At 44.7% G+C, this 18,814-nt stretch overlaps 1 protein-coding gene across 7 annotated transcripts in view; it reads right to left on the bottom strand.

Annotated features, from left to right (window-relative positions):
* Positions 1-235: 235 nt before the first annotated feature.
* The window catches only part of LOC127049613 (E3 SUMO-protein ligase ZNF451-like), an 81,997-nt gene continuing 63,418 nt past the window's right edge, over positions 236-18,814 (bottom strand). For 5 of the 7 annotated variants that reach the window (XM_050950687.1, XM_050950688.1, XM_050950691.1 and 2 more), the window contains 2 exons: positions 9,527-9,598; positions 236-1,236 (listed from right to left, as the gene is read on the bottom strand). In XM_050950687.1, coding sequence (XP_050806644.1) covers positions 1,184-1,236; positions 9,527-9,598 — 125 coding nt within the window. In that variant the 3' untranslated portion in view covers positions 236-1,183. The remainder of the gene's footprint in view (positions 1,237-9,526; positions 9,599-18,814) is intronic. The other 2 variants (XM_050950694.1, XM_050950690.1) reach the window with 1 other exon arrangement.

The raw sequence follows: 18,814 nt of genomic DNA on the forward strand, positions 1-18,814 counted from the left end.
TATGATGGACTTAGACCAGTTACAGGCAAGCTGCCAAGTGCTTATGCAAAAATAAAATATGGAGATAGTATTTTATTTCACTAAACTTTCCTTCCTCTACATCTACAATCAACAGAAGCTAGATAAACTAAGTAAAGCCAGCTGGCATGCACAGATATTTTTTTGTGGAAGAAAGGGGATCAAAAAGCTTGAGAAGGAAAAGCTAAAGGAACTTCTCAAAAAAGTAAGGACAGCATACAAAAAAATTAATGTTTTTAATTATAATCAAATATTGAAACGCCACCTTTAGAAAACCAACAAATGCATCCTATAAAGAGGATGGAATACAGGAAAGACTTCCCTGTTTAAGTTATTTCACTTGTACCTCAAACAAAGAGGGATTTTGCTAGCAAACAATTTTTGCTTCAGTGTTTTTATTTACAAACTCTGCTTCAGCCTTAAACAAGACAGGGTATACAGCTGATGAGATTTTTAAGCCAACATACATAACAAGCTCTCATACTCAAATTAAAATATGCACATTCATAAAAAATTAAAAGTAAAGATAGCAGTAAACAACTGTACATTCTAGGACACCGATCCTGCAATTTACAACTTGTGGGCATACCTCTGTGCTCATGTGGAGTAAAGCTCTGTGCAGGCATGGGGTGAGCCCATGAATCATAAATTGCAGGCCTGGAGACTAAGCTTCTCTTTATAAAATTGTCAGTAAGGCAAGGTGGTCAGAGATTAACTGAGGTTTATTATTTTTATCTGTTGCAAAGGGTACACTGAAAAAGTAAAATGAGACAATGAAATTTTTACAATGGAAGAATTAAATGAACAACCTTTTAAAGACACCACAACATGTATAAGATCAGCCTACCTCAAGTTACATGCCTAGATTAGAACAAGAACTGAACTTAAAGTCAGTCATGAATCATTAGAAAAGGAATGTGTAAGGCTTTTAACAATTTATTTTCCTTTGTCAAATACAGGATGTTGCAAACCATACATCCATAAGCTCCATTTGTTAATTTAGTTGCATGAAACAATCAGCAACATAATAATTACAAATGTAACCATTAAAGAAATAAGCACATTTTTAAAGCAGTATTTTCTGACCCTTTGTTAATGGATGAACAAGCTTCCACTTCTGTAAGCAGCTTTGAAGCATGCTATTTGCATACAGGAGTATCTTCATTTACTTTTCCTTCAGGCTTCGTTTGATAGCTTCTTGTAATTCCAGGTCTTCCTCTAAGTAAAAAAGATTAGAGTTTCAAATTGTGGTTGGCAACCAACAAATAATGTACATACTTATGTTAATACTATGCAACTGAGGAGTAATTACAGCTTTGAAATTGTTGTGTGCAGTCATTGTCAATCAAGGATAGAGTACAAAAAGGCAAGCAAACTAGAAGATACATCATTTGTGCATCTGAAGAAGTGAGCTGTAGCCCACGAAAGCTTATGCTGAAATAAATTTGTAAGTCTCTAAAGTGCCACAAGTACTCCTGTTCTTTTTGCAGATACAGACTAACACAGCTGCTACTTTGAAACCTGTCATTTTCTTGTTATGCCTCATAACTCCAAAATATGAGAACAGCCTTTCACTAGATCACACTAATCCTCATGTCATGACATCTTTAGGTAAGGTGACAAGCACAAATATAACTATCCAGGTATTTGTTATAAATGACATCAGATTAAAGGTTATAAAGAGAAAACTAGAAAAGGAAATATTTTTTAAAAAATTCACAGATCCATAAAACAGACAAGCTTTGATCTGGTTCAGTCCAGTTCTTAGTCAACAAGTATTGTAATCACAAGAGATATAATCTTAGTTGGTACCATTGTTACAAACCTCATTAGAGAGGCACAGGAATGAGTAGGGTTGGAGACTGAACTAACTCTCTTGCTCCTCATGTAGTTAATCCAGATCCAGCTGGGAACTGAAACACATTGGCAGGACAGAATGAGGAATAAAATGGTTATCCACCTTTTTCATAACTATTGTTCTTCGAGATGTGTTGCTCATGTCCATTCCATTCTAGGTGTGTGCACGCCCATGTGCATGGTCATCTGAGATTCTGCCTTAGTGGTATCCATAGGGCCAGCTGTGGCACCCCTTTGAGTGTCGCACTCAGGTCAGTATCTCAGGTCCGCCAGCCCTATGGCCTTCTCACTCCTTGTTCACAACCCTGACAGAGGGGCAGGAGGACAGGTAATGGAATGGACACGAGCAGCACATCTCAAAGAACAACAGTTACAAAACAGGTGGGTAACAGTTTTTTCCTTCTTCGAGCGCTTGTTCATGTTGATTCCATTCTAGGTGAGTCACAAGCAGTATCAATGGAGGTGGGCTCGGAGTTCACAGTCTTGCAGCTTGCAGCACTGTTCTGCCAAAGCCAGCATTGTCTTGAACTTGCTGGGAAGCGCATAATGAGACATGAACATGTGGACAGATGATCAGGTAGTGGCCCTACAGATCTCTTGGAGTGATCCCTGTGCCTGGAAGGCTGCTGACGATGTTTGTGCCCTAGTCGAGTGTGCCATCACAATCGCCGGCAGAGGCACTTTCGCCAGCTCACAGCAGTAGTGAATAATGCAGACCGTGATTCAGGACAAAATCCTCTGAGCAGACACTGGGCAACCTTTCATTCTGTCTGCCACTGCAACAAACCACTGCGCTCACTTATGGAACAGCTTTGTTCTAGCTATGTAGATGGCCAGCGCACTCCTGATGTCCAGAGCATGTAGCCTGCACTCCTCATCTGATGCATTAGGCTAAAAGACTGGTAAGTATATGTCCTGGCCATATATGAAATTGGGAAATGACCTTGGGCAGAAACACTGGGTGTAGTCACACCTGGACTTTATCCTTGTAGAAGACCATATAGGATGGCTCTGAAGTAAGAACTCTGATCTCGGACATCTTGCGGGCGGATGATATCACGACCAAGAATGAGACCTTCCAGGAGAGAAGCAGGAGAGAGCAGGAAGCCAGAGGCTCAACAGGAGGCCCCATGAGCCTCAACAACAGGAGATTCAGGTTCAGGGGGTGGGGAGAGTTTTAGGTGCAGCAGATAATCCAGGATCTCCTGCTCAGCTCAAATATGCCATTCAGAGGCCCAAAACGTGAATCTTTTCCGTTTGGCCAAGTAAGTTGCTCTGGTGGAGGGTTTCCTGCTACCCAGCAAGACCTGCTGGACACAGGCCAAGCATACCTGCTTGTCTGCGCCTAGCCATGCAGTAGCCAAACCATTGCAGTGCCGCCAGGTTTGGATGTAAAAGGCTGCTGTAGTTCTGTGACAGCAGATCCAGCCAGAGGGGCAGCTGCAGCAGGCTGGGTACCAAAAGGCTCAACGTGCTGAACCAGTGCTGGTTAGGCCACGTGGGGGCTATTAGAATAACTACTGCCCTATCTTGCTTGATCTCCACCAGGACCCTGTGAATCAATAGCACTGGCAGGAAGGCGTACATCTCTGCCCCCAACCGTGGAATGAGGAAGGCATCTGACAGGGAGCCCCTGTCCATTCCCCAGATCGAACAGAACACGGTGCATTTTCTGTTCTGCCTGGACGGAAACAGGTCCACCTGGAGAATCCCCCACTTCTGGAAGATTATGCTGACCACCTCCAAATGGAGCAGCCACTCGTGGCGAAATGAGAAAGTCCTGCTGAGGTGGTCTGCCAGCACATTCCTGGTTCTAGGCAGGTGTGCAGCTATTAGATGAATGGCATGCTGCATACAAAAATCCAAAAGGCAGAGAGTTTCTTGACAAAGGGCCAAAGACCTGGCACCGCCCTGCCTGTTGATGCAATAAAGTGGTAGTGTTGTCCTTCAGGACCTGCACCACCTTGCCCTTCAGACAGGGCAAGAAAACCTGGCAGGCCAAGTGAACCACTCTGAGCAACCTGATGTTGACACAGAGAGACACATCGTCCCGCAACCAGTGGCCCTGGGTGCTCAGCTTGTCCAGGTGGGCTCCTCAGCCCAGGTCCGAAGCCTCAGAGACCAGGATCAGGGACATGGTCGTGTAGAGGACTCCCTCCAACATCGACCTGTGGTCCAACCATCAATTCAGGAACAGCTTCATGTAGTCCGGTACCCTGAGTACCCAATCTAGGTCATGGCCTGCTGGGGAGGTAGACCAATGCCAGCCACCCTTGCAGGAGCCAGAAATGGAGCCGAGCATGGCTGACCACATATGAACACGTGGCCATGTGGCCCAACAGCCGCAGGCAGGTGTGAGCCATGGTGAACAGATGGTTCTTTACAAGGGAGATCAGGTCTGCCATGGCCTGAAAATGAGCTTCTGGAAGGAAGGCTCTGGCTCACGTGGAGTCGAGAACCACCCCAAGGAACTCTATTCGCTGGATGGGTGTTAAGGTGGATATTTTCTCATTTATTAACAGGCCCAGGTTGCAGCAGGTGCAATTTACCAGATCAAGGCTCCTCTGCATTTGCTCTTGAGACCTGCCTTTAATGAGCCAGTCGTCAAGATATGGGAAGACCTGGACCTCTTGATGTCTCAGGTAAGCAGCCACTGGCACCATACATTTTGTGAACACCCTTGGGGCCAATGAGAGGCCAAAGAGTGGTGCTGTGAATTGAAAAGGGTGCCCGCCCACTATGAAACGGAGGAAGTGTCTGTGACCTGAGAATATGGAAATAAGTGTCCTTTAAGTTGAGAGCAGCATACCAGTCTCCTGGATCCAGAGAGGGGATGATGGAGGCCAAGGAGACCATGAGAAACTTCAACTTTTTGAGAGACTTGTTGAGGCGACACAGGTCCAGGATGGGTTTGAGGCTCCTTTTTGCCTTTGGGATTAGGAAGTAGCGGGAATAGAACCCTTTTCCTTTCACCTCCCAAGGGACCGCCTCCATTGCCCCCAGGCGCAGGAGGTTCTCGACTTCTTAAACAAGGAGTTGCTCATGGGAATGGTCGCTGAAAAGGGACGGGGAAGATGGTGGCGTGGGAAAGAGGGGCGGTCAAAAATTGTAGTGTATAGCCCTGAGATACTATGTCCAGTACCCAGCAGTCTGAGGTGACCCACAACCAGGCTGAATGCTAGGAATGTAGACTGGTTGAGGAAAGAACAAGATAGAGCCGGGAAATTGATTGGGGTGTTGCTCTCGAGTGCACCTTCAAAATGAGTGCTTCTAGCCCCCAGAATGCTTCGCCAGGCTGGACTGCATGGGTGAGCAGGAGGAGGAAGGGCAGCGATGATTAAAACTCATGTCTCTATCCTTTCTCCTTGCAGAACCCTGACAAAGCTGACAAAGCCTTGGTAGTGGGAGGCAGTCAGAACTGCTTCCATGCAGATTGCGGCGTATGCATGCCCAGTGAGCGAAGGGTGGCCCAAGTGTCCTTTAACCCATGCAGCCTTGCATCCATCTGTTCAGAGAAGAGTCCATTCCCATCGAATGGGAGAAGTCTTGGATCGAGGTCTGCATCTATTGGGAAAGGCCGGCAGTTTGAAGAAAGAAGCTGCGCCTCATAACCACTACTGACATGATCATTCTAGCTACTGAATCCGACGCATCCCACCACATTTGGAGAGAGCACCTAGCCACCGTGGTGCCCTCCTCTACCACGGTGCCAAATTCTTGGGCCAAACCCTGAGGAAGGGACTCCTTGAAATTACAAAGGGAGTCTCATAAGTTAAAATTGCATCTGCCCAAGAGGGCCTGATAGTTCACCACCCAGAATGCCAGGCTGGCAGTGGAAAAAATTTTTCTCCTGAAAAGGTCCAGTCTTTTGGCCTCTTTATTTTTGGGAGTTGAGCTAGTCTTGTCTTTTCCGTTGGCTGCAGAGACAACCAGTGAGCCCTTAGGTGTGTGGGTACAAAGATACTTGAACCCTTTGGCTGGGAGAAAGTACTTCTTTTCAGCCCTTTTGGAGGTGGGAGGGATGGATAGGGGGGGTTTACTGGAGGGCACTGAATTTTGAGGACCCTATCATGCATTGTTAGTGCAACACAGGCAGGTGTAGAGGTTGAGAGGATGTTGAACAAGGTGTCTGCCTGCTTGGCCATCTCCTCCACCTCTAGGTCCAAGTTCTTGGCCACCCGTCAAAGCGTGACCTGGTATTCTTTGAAATCGTCCCGTGGGCTGGCCCTCAAGGCTCCCGTGACTGCCTTGTCTGGGGATGAAGATGATGACTGTACCACCATTGGAGGCCCTGAAGCATCATCCGAGGAGGGAGGTTTAGGGGTGGGTTCAGTCTCCTCTACTCCGAACATGACTCATGCACTGAGCCTGGTGCCGTCAGTATCGCCAACTCTTTCTCTGAGGCAGTGGCAGATGAGCATTGCGAAGGGGGCATTGTCATGACCGACACGTCCTACGCACTCCAATAAGACCACAGCGCAGGTCACTGGAAGGGCTGCCAAGGCAACATTGTCGATGTCAATGCAGCGTCGGGCGCCCAGTCGTGCTGGAGGAGTCTGAGCAAGGGGCTGAATTGCCCTTTCATGCCAGAAGAATCCCCTTCCAGTGCCCATGATAGGGCTGTCAATGCCTGTGTCTGCCTGGTGACCATTGATGCTGGAGACAGTGCCTGAAGTAAGAGAATTGGTGCCAGTATTGAGCAGACCAGTGCCAGGGGGACCAGAGTCTTGACGGGGAGCACTCCCACGGGGCAGGCGACTGAGATCTGCTCTGAGAGGACGACCGGCGGGAGGACGAACAGTGCTGGTAGTATGGGACAGGCACTGCTCCCTAGGTGATCCGTGTCGAGTTGGTGGGGACAGTGATCACGGTCCTGATGACCGAGGGCGAGCCCCAGAGGGTCTGGGCTGCAACTCCGGAGTTCTGCGGTGCAGCGGAGGAGAGCACTGCCTTGTCTTGGGTGATAAATGGCATTCCACTGCCCCTTGAGGGATCTTAGCAGCTGGCCTGTCCTTGTAGGAAGCCTTTGCCATTTCCTGTGGCGCTGGCGGTGCAGGTGGAGGCCTCTGCTCTCTTGGAGCTAGGGAAGCCAGAGAAGGCATCGATGCTGTCAGGAATTTGGGTCTCCTACCACTCTCAGGAGTTGGTGATGGATCTTTTAAGGGGTTAAGGACCCCATTTGGGGAGGTACGTACACATGGCTCCAGAGTGCCCGGGTGGCCCAAACTGGATCCTTTGCCCAATGTTCCATTGCCTTTCTTGCCCAGGGCTGGGAAGCCATGCTTCTTTGTTTTCTTTTTGGACTTCGGTAATGGGGAGTGTTGATGAGTGGAGCCTGGTGACGGGGTTGCACTGCTCATCAAGGCCGAAGTATTAGGTGAGTCTTGGCGGGACAACTCAGAAGCTGGACGAAGGGCAACCTCCATGAGGAGAGACCACAAATGAATATCCCACTCTTTCTGAGTCCTGGATCGAAAATTTTTACAAATATGACACTTGTCCTTCACATGCGATTCCTCCAAACACTTGAGGCAGCTGCTGTGGGTGTCACTTACAGGCATAGGCTTGTTACAGTCTGCACCGGGCTTAAACCCCAGAGACCGGGGCATGCCTCGCCTGGGGCAAAGTCCCCGCTGGGACTCTAACTTCTAACTACAGTTAACAACTACTTAACGTAACTACTATAAACAAGCTATTTACAAGCCCCTAAGGCTTGAAGTCAGAAAAGATGAAACCGCTAATCCTTGCTATGCAAGGAAAGGCACTCTGACTAATCACCATAGGTGGTAAGAAGGAACTGAGAGGGCATAAGGCTTGTGGTAACCCAAGGTAGTTTTAGTACTTGTTAAGCTCATAGGTTAATAAATTAAATTACAATTTAATTTCTCCTCTGTTTAAGGAAGCCACAGTCAGATTCACGAGCACATAAAAAATGGGACGAAGGTTGAATAATTTTTCACAGTGATGGAAATCTGATTATTGCCACAAAAAAAGAGGAATTTGAATTACTAATACACAGGTTTAAAATGTTTTAATTTTTATTCAGTCAGGTTCAGGTTCTCACTACATCTAATATCCTAGACCCAGCACAATAGAGAGTCAGGCCAGGCCATGGAGCTGAAACTGCGTTAGTGTCATTGATGGATGATCTCCTGCTGTCAATGGATAGAGGACAGACATCCACTCTCATCATCCTGACCTCCCTGCAGTACTCAACACCGTCACCCATATGATACTGCTGTCTCATCTGAGAAAGGTAGCCAGGGTCCCGGTCAATGTGTTAAAATGGGTACTACTAGGCCCCTCACTTGTGGAATCCCACAAGGATCATTTCTCTCCTTGGTCCTGGTCAACATCTACAAGCAGCCACTAGATGAACGGGTCAGACATACTAGAAAAATCACTGAGAATGATCAGGGTTTACTTTTTATTCTTTGTACAGTGTGCCCTACAAATAAAGACTTGTTGACTATAGGAAAACAAAATCATTCCCTCAGGGGATTTTACAGTCTGTTTAAATAAAAAGAGCCTATTTCTTGTTCTATCACATCCTTAAGATCCACAATCATTTTCCTAACAATTTTATGTTGCTCTTAAGTATTGTCTACATGGCAAGCCAGGGTACGATTCTACAGCACACCAGCTTGCCGTGAAGTACACTAAGCTGTGCGGGGACTTCTAGTGCACTGTAGCAGTGCCTACATGGTGAGTTACTGCACAGCCAGCTGATGTGCTGTAGTCGTACCCTGGCTTGCTGTGCATTAACCGGCCATTTACACAAGCCCCTAGTTTCTCAAAGGGAAACAGTACATAACCAATGAGCAACAAAGTGCAGAATGAACACACACATTCTGGAACTAAATTAAGAGGAGAGCCAGCTGTACAACCAACTGCCTCCTAGAACTCCATGTGCATTTAAACAAGTGATGCTAATCTAAGTATTTTTAAAAACGAGTTTAGAATGCTGACCAAGTTAGACTTTAGTTACAACACTTGGTAATATCTTGTAAATCTAATTAAACTATATGTACATTAGATTCAATTAGATCTTGGCTTTGTTCAAGTCTCAGTTACAAAGCTGGTCCTGTGTTACTGTGTTGTTTTAACTTTCAATCTTCTTGCCCCCAATATGCATGTACTAAACTTTTATGCAACACAGTATTTTGACAGTACATCAGTAATCAACAAAAATTAATAAGTAAAGTACAGCATGAAATGAACAGCAACAATAAGCATGATAGGAAAAATATCAGATTTATTTACCAATAGGTAAGGTAAGGTAAGATATATTAACTCAACCTGTTCGTGTGTAACTGTGTGAGAGTTTACAGCTCCCCTTCAGTAGACTACTGTGCCGAGCTGAGATATAGCAACTAACTCTGAACTGACTTATGCCTACGTAAATCTGTGGAAACAGATTCTGAGCCTAACACATACTTTTCTGGCTGGCATGCAATTTCTTCTTTATACCTCAACACTGTGTTCACTACTCGTGAATGCTCAATAAAGCAAAAGAAGATACTTAGAATATTCTGGACAGTGTTCTTTATAGGACATTTGTCACACAAAATTAAGTTACAATTTAATTTCTTGTGCATTCTCTATCAAAAGGCACTCACAAACACAGAAGAAAAGTGAAAATTAAGACTACCTTCCTGTTTCTTTGTTTCTTGTAAATTCATTTGCACTGTTTTAATATCATCATCCTCTTCACTGTCTGAAACTTAAATACACAAATCAAACACACATTATACAGTGCTTCTGAGAAAATAAATCTTTTTTCCCTAAGCCTGTACCATGTTCTGAACTCTCATCCACTTGTTATGATTTAAAGATCAATAATATAGATTTCTCTGGTAAAGCACCACTAATATGCATTTAAGTTGGGTGACTCCGAAAATCATAGAAAGTTAATTTTCAACATGCGTCTGACGAAGTGGGCATTCACTCACAAAAGCTTATGCTCCAATACTTCTGTTAGTCTATAAGATGCCACAGGACTCTGTCGCCATTTTCAACATGTGCCCCTTCTTTCTCCCAAAAATTCCAAGCTGCTTACTTTTTCATTTTCTTTTAAGCAATGTTTCTAGCAAGCTAAAGAAAAGTAAACACAGGAACTATACATAGGGTTGTGCTGTATTCTCCATGTTTTCCTATATTCATTTATTTAAATACTTATCATCATACTCACTGCAAAGTGTAGTATAAAAAATTGATCACAATGGGCCGGACTAGATATGCATATACAAGCACATGCTGGTTAAGCATGATGTTTGCTGCCTCTGTTTCCCAGTGATTCTGAAGTGTAGCCTATTATAACTCAATCTGCTAAAAAGGAGCAAAGTGTTATCCTGCATTTACACTATGAAAAGTGGTTGAGTTTAGCTAAACCCAGATAGGACAGGCTATATGCACATAACCTAAAATTTGCACATGCACTCTAAGTGTTTTTATTTCTATTTTTAGTCATTCAAGACTGCATGTGCACCTTTTAAAATCTGACCCTGAGTGTCTTAACACATATCATCATATACCTGGTTTGAATAGCAACATGACTGACCCTTTCCTAATTCCTAATTGAAGGGGCTTCAACCGACCTGGATCAGGAGCCCAAAGTGATGTCTGAAATACTTTTCTGCATTTATGCATCAGGTACTTGGGGATGGAATGGTCTCTTGCTCAAGCCACTTGGCAGGCTTAATGGGCAGTCCTGGAAAGGATCGAGAATATTTCTAGGTGGGGGTTAAGCACGACTACCCAAAGTACAGCCCATTCCTAAGAAACTCATTAAATTCTTTATAAATCAGAGCTAGACACATACAGGGCGTTGCAAACTCTATAGTCCAGAGGTGGGCAAACTACGGCCCGTGGGCCACGTCTAGCCCACAGGACCATCCTGCCTAGCCCTTGAGCTCCCGGCCCCTCCACTGCAGCCACGCTGCTGTGCGGGCGGCGCTCTGGGCGGCGGGGCTGTGAGCTCACGCTGAGCACAGCAGCAGAGTGTCTAGCTCTGGCCTGGCGGCGCAGCTGCCAGACATACTGCTCTGAGCGGCATGGTAAGGGGGCTGGGGCCAGGACTGTTGGATAAGGGGCTGCGGGTCCCAGGGAGGAGTCAGGGGACAGGGAGCAGGGGGTGGTTGGATGGGGCAGAGGTTGGGGGGGGGAAGGTCGGAGAATTGGGGGGTTGGATAGGCGTGGGGACCCAGGGGGCCTGTCAGGGGGCAGGGGTGTGGATAGGGGTCGGGTGACTGGGAGCAGAGGAGGTTGGATGCAGATGGGGCCCCAGGGGGTGGTTAGGGGTGGCGGTCCCCAATAGGGGGTGGTTAGAGAACAAGGAGCAGGGGGAATTGGATGGGTCAGAGGTTCTGATGGGGGGGTAAGTGGGAGGGGGCTGTTTGAGGAGGTACAGCCTTCCCTACCTAGCCCTCCATACAGTTTTGCAACCCCAATGTGGCTCTTGGGCCAAAAAGTTTGCCCACTCCTGCTATAGTGGCTTCTCATTTACCAAACCACTCTTCCCTCTCAGACTGCATTGCATCCTTAACTATTCAATGTTTTTGGCATCTGCAAAATGATGAAAGAGTGGAATCAATTTCCCTCCCCAGTTCTTAGGACGAGTGTTACATTAGATCTGAGATGCTGAAGGCCTTGGTTCACAAGTGAGGTACATAAGTGTAACTACCAGATCTTCTATTTCAAGTCAAAATTGCTTTATGAAAGCGCGTGCGTGTGTGTGTTGTGGAATGGGGAATTTTGCTTGGGAAACTTGACACAAAATCCTGGTGTATGAATAGGGCCAATTCATGGTCCATTTTGATCAATTTCACTGTCACAGGATTTTAAACTATGCAAATTTCTTTATTTCAGCTATTTAAATCTGAAATTTCATGGTGTTGTAACCATAGGAGCCGTAAGGTTATTGTAGGGGGGTCACGGTACTGCTACCCTTACTTCTGCACTATTGCTGGCTGTGGCACTGCCTTTAGAGCTGGGCAGCTGGAGAGTGGCGGCTGCTGGTTGAGAGCCCAACTCTGAAGGCAAAGCCTCCAGTAGCAGCAGCGCAGAAGTAAGGATGGCAGGAATGATATTGTCACCCTTACGTTTACACTGCTACCTGTAGAGCTGGGCCCTCAGTTAGCAGACATCACTCTCCAGCTACCTAGCTCTGAAAGCAGCAGCACAGAAGTAAGGGTGGCATGATATGGTATGGCATTGCCACCCTTACTTCTACTTGGTGGGGCGCTGCCTTCAGAGCTGGGCGCCTGGCCAGCATCTGCCGCTCTCCAGCAGCACAGCTCTGAAGGCAGCGCAGAAGAAAGGGTAGCAATACCATGACAACCCTTCAACTTCCTTGTGTGTCAGGATCCCCAATTTGAGAAACTGTGGTCTTCCCCATGAAATCTGTATAGTATAGGATAAAAGCATGCAAAAGACCACATTTCATGACACGTTTTTCATAGCTGTGATTTTGGTAGGGCCCTATCTATGGGTGACGCCAAAGATTTCAGACTGGTGACTTATATGTAGGACAAAGGAGCATGAAGCAGTACTAGTGATACCACAAAATGGTTCAGGTGGGTAGGGATTCAGTGGTCCCCTTTAGATACTAGCTGAAAGAGTAGGCTTAACAGGGCTGGCAGTGGAGTCATAGATACCATTCCACCCCAGAAGGAAAAGCCTTTAGTTCTTGTGCTGGAGTGGCAATCCACTGACATTACCAGATCATGGCAAATCTTTGCAAAATCCTGGCTTTCCATGGCCTTCCCTTGGGCAAATGGGAAATTCACTTATTTCAGAGGAATGCTGTAGAATCGGTGACTACAGAGGCTTTATTAATGATCAGTTGCAATAAAGGAGGTGGTGGTGCTTCGACTACTCCTATTCATATGTGCTGCCCACTGGCCTGGTAACAGTGTCTGATGTCAAGCGCCTAATGCTGTCCTGTTAAGTCCATCTTAGATGATAAGTTATCAAGACTAGGTGAATGCACCAATTGTGCATTGGTATTTGCAGGCACATAATTATATTCTGGAATATGAATTGGGTCATGCTAAGGAGAGACAGGGTTCATCTGTAGTTTTGTTTGGACATGGCACATTTAGAATTGTCTACATGAGAAAGCTTGACTAGTTATACCCATTTAGTTATACTGCCCTACGAGGATACTCACTTTGGTATAAACGTGGCTTTTAGTTTAGTTTAACTTAAACCCCTTCCCAAGCAGCAAACTAAACCAAATAAAGCCACTCGTACCAGAACAAGTGCGTCCACATTGGGGGCTATACTAGTGTAACTATGTTGGTTTAAATTCACACCTTAGATTATATTAAAAAAAAACAAAACAAAAAACAACCAAACCTTTCCCATGTAGGCAAGACCTTTCTTATGAAGGCCTCGCTGGCACAAGATAGGGTCAGTAAAACTTTATTCTCTGGGAGCAAATAAGTAGTTCTCCATCTGTCTTTGTAAAATAGGCTCATGGCGATTCCCACACATTCTGCAAATAGTCTCTCAAAGAATCATGTTCTGGTATAAACGGTCGAACTATGTGGTGAGAGGAGAATCCTCAACCCAAATGCATCAAGTATCTTTGCATGATTACTAATCCAGACTACTTCAAGGAAACAAAAGGTTGCTCCAAAACAAATGGCAAACCCATGGCAGGTGAGCTTCCAGCAAGCTCAGTGCCTCAACTTCTCAGTGCATTCAGCACCCATACAGTCCCATCAGCCACAAGACACACATTTTATAGACCACATACCAGTCAAATGGTATTCTGAACTGGGTTTGACACATTGACTAAGACAGGTCAATGGTGTCTGCAAAGCTCTAAGAAACTGGCACAGATTGAGGACAGTCAAGATATGCAAGGTGATCTCCAGTTTAGTGGAAGAAACCCAACCTAATCTCCAAATCAGAGTCAAATGTGACATGGGACATGTTAAACTCTGCCATTCTGAGATTCTTTGAAGCATCTCTGACATGATCTCTGATTATCTGAAGTTCAGTTACCACTTGCAAGACATCTAACCAGCACTGTGGAGCTGAACTGTATGGAATTAGACTGTTCTGGTGCAGGATTCCACCTCCTAGCAGGGCAGTCATTTGATCCCTTCAAATCTACGAGGCCTATACAGTGAGCTTCTGAGGAGGCCGGGAGCTGGTTGCTCTCAGTGATATCCTAGCACTGACCTCAAACTGTGTTTTTTCTGGTGCAAATAAATTACAAAGGGCTTTTTCCAAGCATAGTTAATGCAGAGGTTAAAGCGGTTGAGTCAGGTATTTGGTAAAGAACAGGCATGGAAAAGCGCAGATTCTGAAAGGCTGTCACAGAGAAAATCCTGAGACAGAAAGAGTTTTATCCCATGAACAGAAGGAAAGGAGAGTTCTTTCTATTAGAAAGGCATCAAAGAATAGCAGTAGGTAGGAAACAACAAAGTATGCGGGGGGGGGGGGGGGAGGAACACCTTCCATGAGGCGCAAGACAAAATTGCAGAATGGAGCTCATCACTTGTCAGAGAAAAGTAAATGACAGTTGGTTCCATGGATTTCAAGCTTTTAAGGCCAGAAGGAACCATTCTGACTTCTGGCATAATACAGGCCCTATTTCACTCACTATTGCCTGTACTGAGCCCAGTACTTTGCAACTGAATTAGGCCTAGCTTTTAGAAGGGTTCAGTCTTGATATAAAAGCTTCTAACAATAAAGAATCCATCTCATGCCTTGATAAATACACTGTGGTGCCATTACTGTCTTCTCCCTCACAAACTGATGGGCAAATGATAGCTTGCTGATGAGGAAGTTTAACTTAAGACAAACACAGGACGTTCCTGAATTTCTCATTTTAAATATGCATATTCCAAAGTTCAGAGGGACCATTCTGATGATCTAGTCTGATGTCCTGTATAATGAAGGCCAGAGAATTTCCTCAAAATGATTCCCAGAGCTTACCTTTTAGAAAAAACATTAAATCTTGGTTTAAAAATGGTCAGTGATGGAGAATCTACCACGACCCTTGGTAAACTGTTCAATGGTTAATTACTTTCACTGTTAAAAATGTATCGTTATTTCCAGTCTGAATTTGTCTAGCTTCAGCTTCCAGCCATTGGATCATGTTATACCTTTCTCGGCTAGATAGAAGAGCCAATTATTAAATATTTGTTCCCTATGTAGGTACTTGTAGAACAGTGGTTACCAAATTGGGGTTTGTGAACCCCTGGGGGTTCGCAAAATGTTACAGGGGGTTCTCAGGAAAAATTTCCCTAATGGCAGACACAGCTGTCCTTAGGGACCCTGAGCAGCACAGGGCCAGCATCCCAGAGTCCCTGGACTTCCAAGAGCTAAGCAGATCAAAGCAAGCATAGCTATCACACTGAGGAGACTGAAACTTCAAGACACTTATAAGAGATGGAAAGGGAGGTGGATATTTTTTGCTGTTTTTAAAGTTAAATAGGCAGCTAGTGTTGTTTTTTAAATTATTATGAACAAGTTTAAGCTTTGTTGTAACGTGCATTGTTTGCCTGGAATGCTCAAGACCTGAATGCTTGAGTAGGAGGAACTCTGAGTTGGCTTCTTAAATACGTTCATACTGTTTCACATCTGATAATTCCTTGATGAAACACAGGAGTCTTGTCCTATAACAGGCTTATTCAAGATGATACAAGCTACGAAAGTGAGATTTTATTCATAATGTAATAAAAATACTGTAATGATAAATAATCATTAATAAATTGTGTGTAGTAAGCATGTCATAAAAACAAAATTCTATATTTCCAAGATCACTGCTTTTATAATTTATAGTTGGGTAAAGGAGAAAATCCCTGGAAATATTCATTTTTAGGAGGGGGTTTGTGAGACTTGACATTTTAGTGAAAGAGGTTCACAGGCTGTTAATGTTTGGGAACCACAGTTGTAGAGTGTAATCAAGTCACCCTATAATTTTCTCTTTGTCAAGCCAAATATATTGAGTTCTTTGAGTCTATCATTGTAAGGCACGTTTCCTAATCATTCAATCATTCTTGTGGTTCTTCTCTGAGCCCTCTCCAATTCACCAACATCCTTCTTGAATTGTGGGTACCAGAACTGGAAACAATACTCCAGCAGCAGTCATATCAGTAACAAAACCATGTAAAATAACTTCTCTCCTCTTACTCAAGATTCCCGTCTATGCATTCCAGGATCGCATTAGCTTTTGGCCACAGTGTCGCACTGGGAACTCCTGTTGAGTTGATTATTCATCACAACCTCCAAATCTTTTTCAAAGTTCCTGCTTTCCAGGATAGAGTCCCCTCTCCTGTAAATATGGCATATGTTCTTTGTTCCTAGATGTATACATTTACATTTAGCTGTATTGAAACACATATTGTTTGCTTGCACTAAGTTTACCAAACAATCCAGATTGCCTTGAATCAGTGATTCTCTTCATTATTTACCACTCCCTCAATTTTTGTGTTATCTGCAAACTTTATCAGTGATTGATTTTGTGTGTTCTTTCAGATCACTGATAACAACGTAAAACAGCATAGTGCCAAAATATGATTCCTGTGGGAACCGACTGGAAACAGAACTACTATGTGATGATCCCATTTACAATTATATTTTGAGACCTATCAGTAAGCCACTTTTTAATCCATTTAGTGTGTGCCATGTTAATTTCATATTATTTCAGTTTTGTTTAATCAAAATGTTGTGAAGTACCAAGTCCAATGCCTTACAGAAGTCTATGTATGTCAACACCAATTACCTTTAATCAAAACTGATCTCATCAAAGACAGATACGCTTAGAAACTCTGCTGTTCCCCACACCACTGAGAATGCACAGCAAAGGAGACACCACATGCTTCCTTGGCTGGGTAGGCCTTACATTAAGGACCTCAATCCCCTCCAATGCACTCTGTCAAGTAAATTACATCTATCAATTCACTTCACTGTACTGTATCTACTCCCTCTGAGTGACACTGCTGCTCATCTCCCCCACCTCCTATTCCTTCAAGTGCTGCGAAGCTCTTGCTGGAGGAATGCAGATGTGGAGGACAACAGGAAGATGTAGCAAACAGGAAGGTAGCTTCTAGATAAGTAGGGAGCTCAGAAATTGAGATGTTCCCACCCTGCTGTCTGAAGGAGGAATCAAACAGGTTAGTTCATCCTTGATTACTCAGATTTCAGAACTCCCTGGTGGAGAACGTAGTCCAGCTGAGATACCAGAGCACTGACATGTTAGTAGTACACCAGCAGCATCTGCCATTCATAACTCCCACTGCAGTGTTTTTTTATTCTTGTCCATCTACCACACACCCATGGCTCTCACCACACCCTTCTTCGGCATTAGAACATCCATCCCACTCCCCCACTGGCTCCACATCCCCTTCCTAGTTACCATTACCCCTCTGTAATTCCCACCATCAACTAGTCTTTTTCAGCATCACCCAGCAGCACCTCCCACCCAAAAGCTTGGCCTTACCACAACCTGCCAGTCCATCATCATTGATGACTTCTCTGCTTCAGCACATCTCTTCCATTCCCCCTCTTCCACTGATATGGTTGGTGATTCTCTCCATGCTTCACTCTCCTCCATCCTTGACTCTTTTGCCCTTCTCTTCCACTGAAAAGTCCTCCTTGCCAAATCCCAGTCCTGACTCACTCTCAACACGTGCTTCCTTCAGTCCTGCCTCATGCGAAAAATTAACTCTGGTGAAAATCCCATGACCAGGCTAACCTCCTCCACTACAAAATTGATTTCTTTCCCTTCAGTTCTACCATCTTCTTAACTAAAACCTCTACTTCTCCAACTGAAGCCCATGCCTGCAATCCCAGCTTCCTTTTTACCATCTTGACTCACTCCTCAAACCTTTGACTACTTCCCTCTCTCCACACAGGCTCTCACACCAATTTCTCCAAATGTAACCTTTCCCATCACCTTAGCTTGCCTTTCCTTCCCCTATTCTCTCCTACAACTCTCTCATTCTCCTGTCACATTCATAAATTTCTCATCTGCTCTCCTCCTCTAATTCCTCCCCACTTTCCCCAGTGACCCCATCCCATCATCCCCTCCCTTATTCTTCTCCTTAACCTCTTGCTCTCCTTTGGATTTTTCCTGTTACAATACAAGCATGCTTTAATCTCTTCCATCTTAAAAACCCAACACTTGACCCCACTTGCTTCTTTAAGTACCTTGCCATCTGCCTTCCCCTCGATCATGTTCTTTTTATTGGAATCTTGTCCTCCCTTCACTTCTGTGATTCTGCCTTCTCCTAGTTCTCCTCTTTAATTGCTCCTTCAGTGGATTCTCCACACCCCGCCTTCAACTTTCTTCAACACAGGGCTCTCTATGCTTGGCCCCCTTCTAATCTCCTGCTACAATTCTCTCTCTGTAACCTCTACTCACAAATCCAACTACCATCTCTATGCTGACTACCTGCAGATGTACCTCTCTTCTCCAATCTTGTCTCCCTCTGTCCAAATTAAAAGCTCAATTGCCTTTCTCTGACATTTCTTTGTGCATGTCTACTTGTCAGCTCAAGCGTAACAGTGTTCAATCTTTCCCTTGAATCCTGCCCACACCATCTCTTTTTCTGTGGGACCACTACTATCGGGTCTGTCACTCTGGCCTGTAACCAAGGTATCATTTTTGACTCGAACCTTTAGGTCCTCACATCCAGGCTATGTCTAAATCTTGCAGGTGCTTTCTGTACAACAACATCTCTAAGATACAGCCTTTCCTATGGAACACCAATTTAAAACTTTCATGTAGATGCTCATAATCTCATCTCAATTAATGTAACATCCTTTTCTCTGGTCTTAACAAATGCAGTCTTGCGCCGCTCATATCCATTCAGAATGCGTCTGCAAAGATCATTCTCCTATTCTATTGCTTTGATCATGTCACTCCTTTCTTCACATCCCTCCAATGAGCTCCCCCTTCCCTATCGCAAATTAATAG

The sequence above is a fragment of the Gopherus flavomarginatus genome, chromosome 4 (assembly GCF_025201925.1).
Source record: "Gopherus flavomarginatus isolate rGopFla2 chromosome 4, rGopFla2.mat.asm, whole genome shotgun sequence".
In the NCBI taxonomy this organism is placed as follows: domain Eukaryota; kingdom Metazoa; phylum Chordata; order Testudines; family Testudinidae; genus Gopherus; species Gopherus flavomarginatus.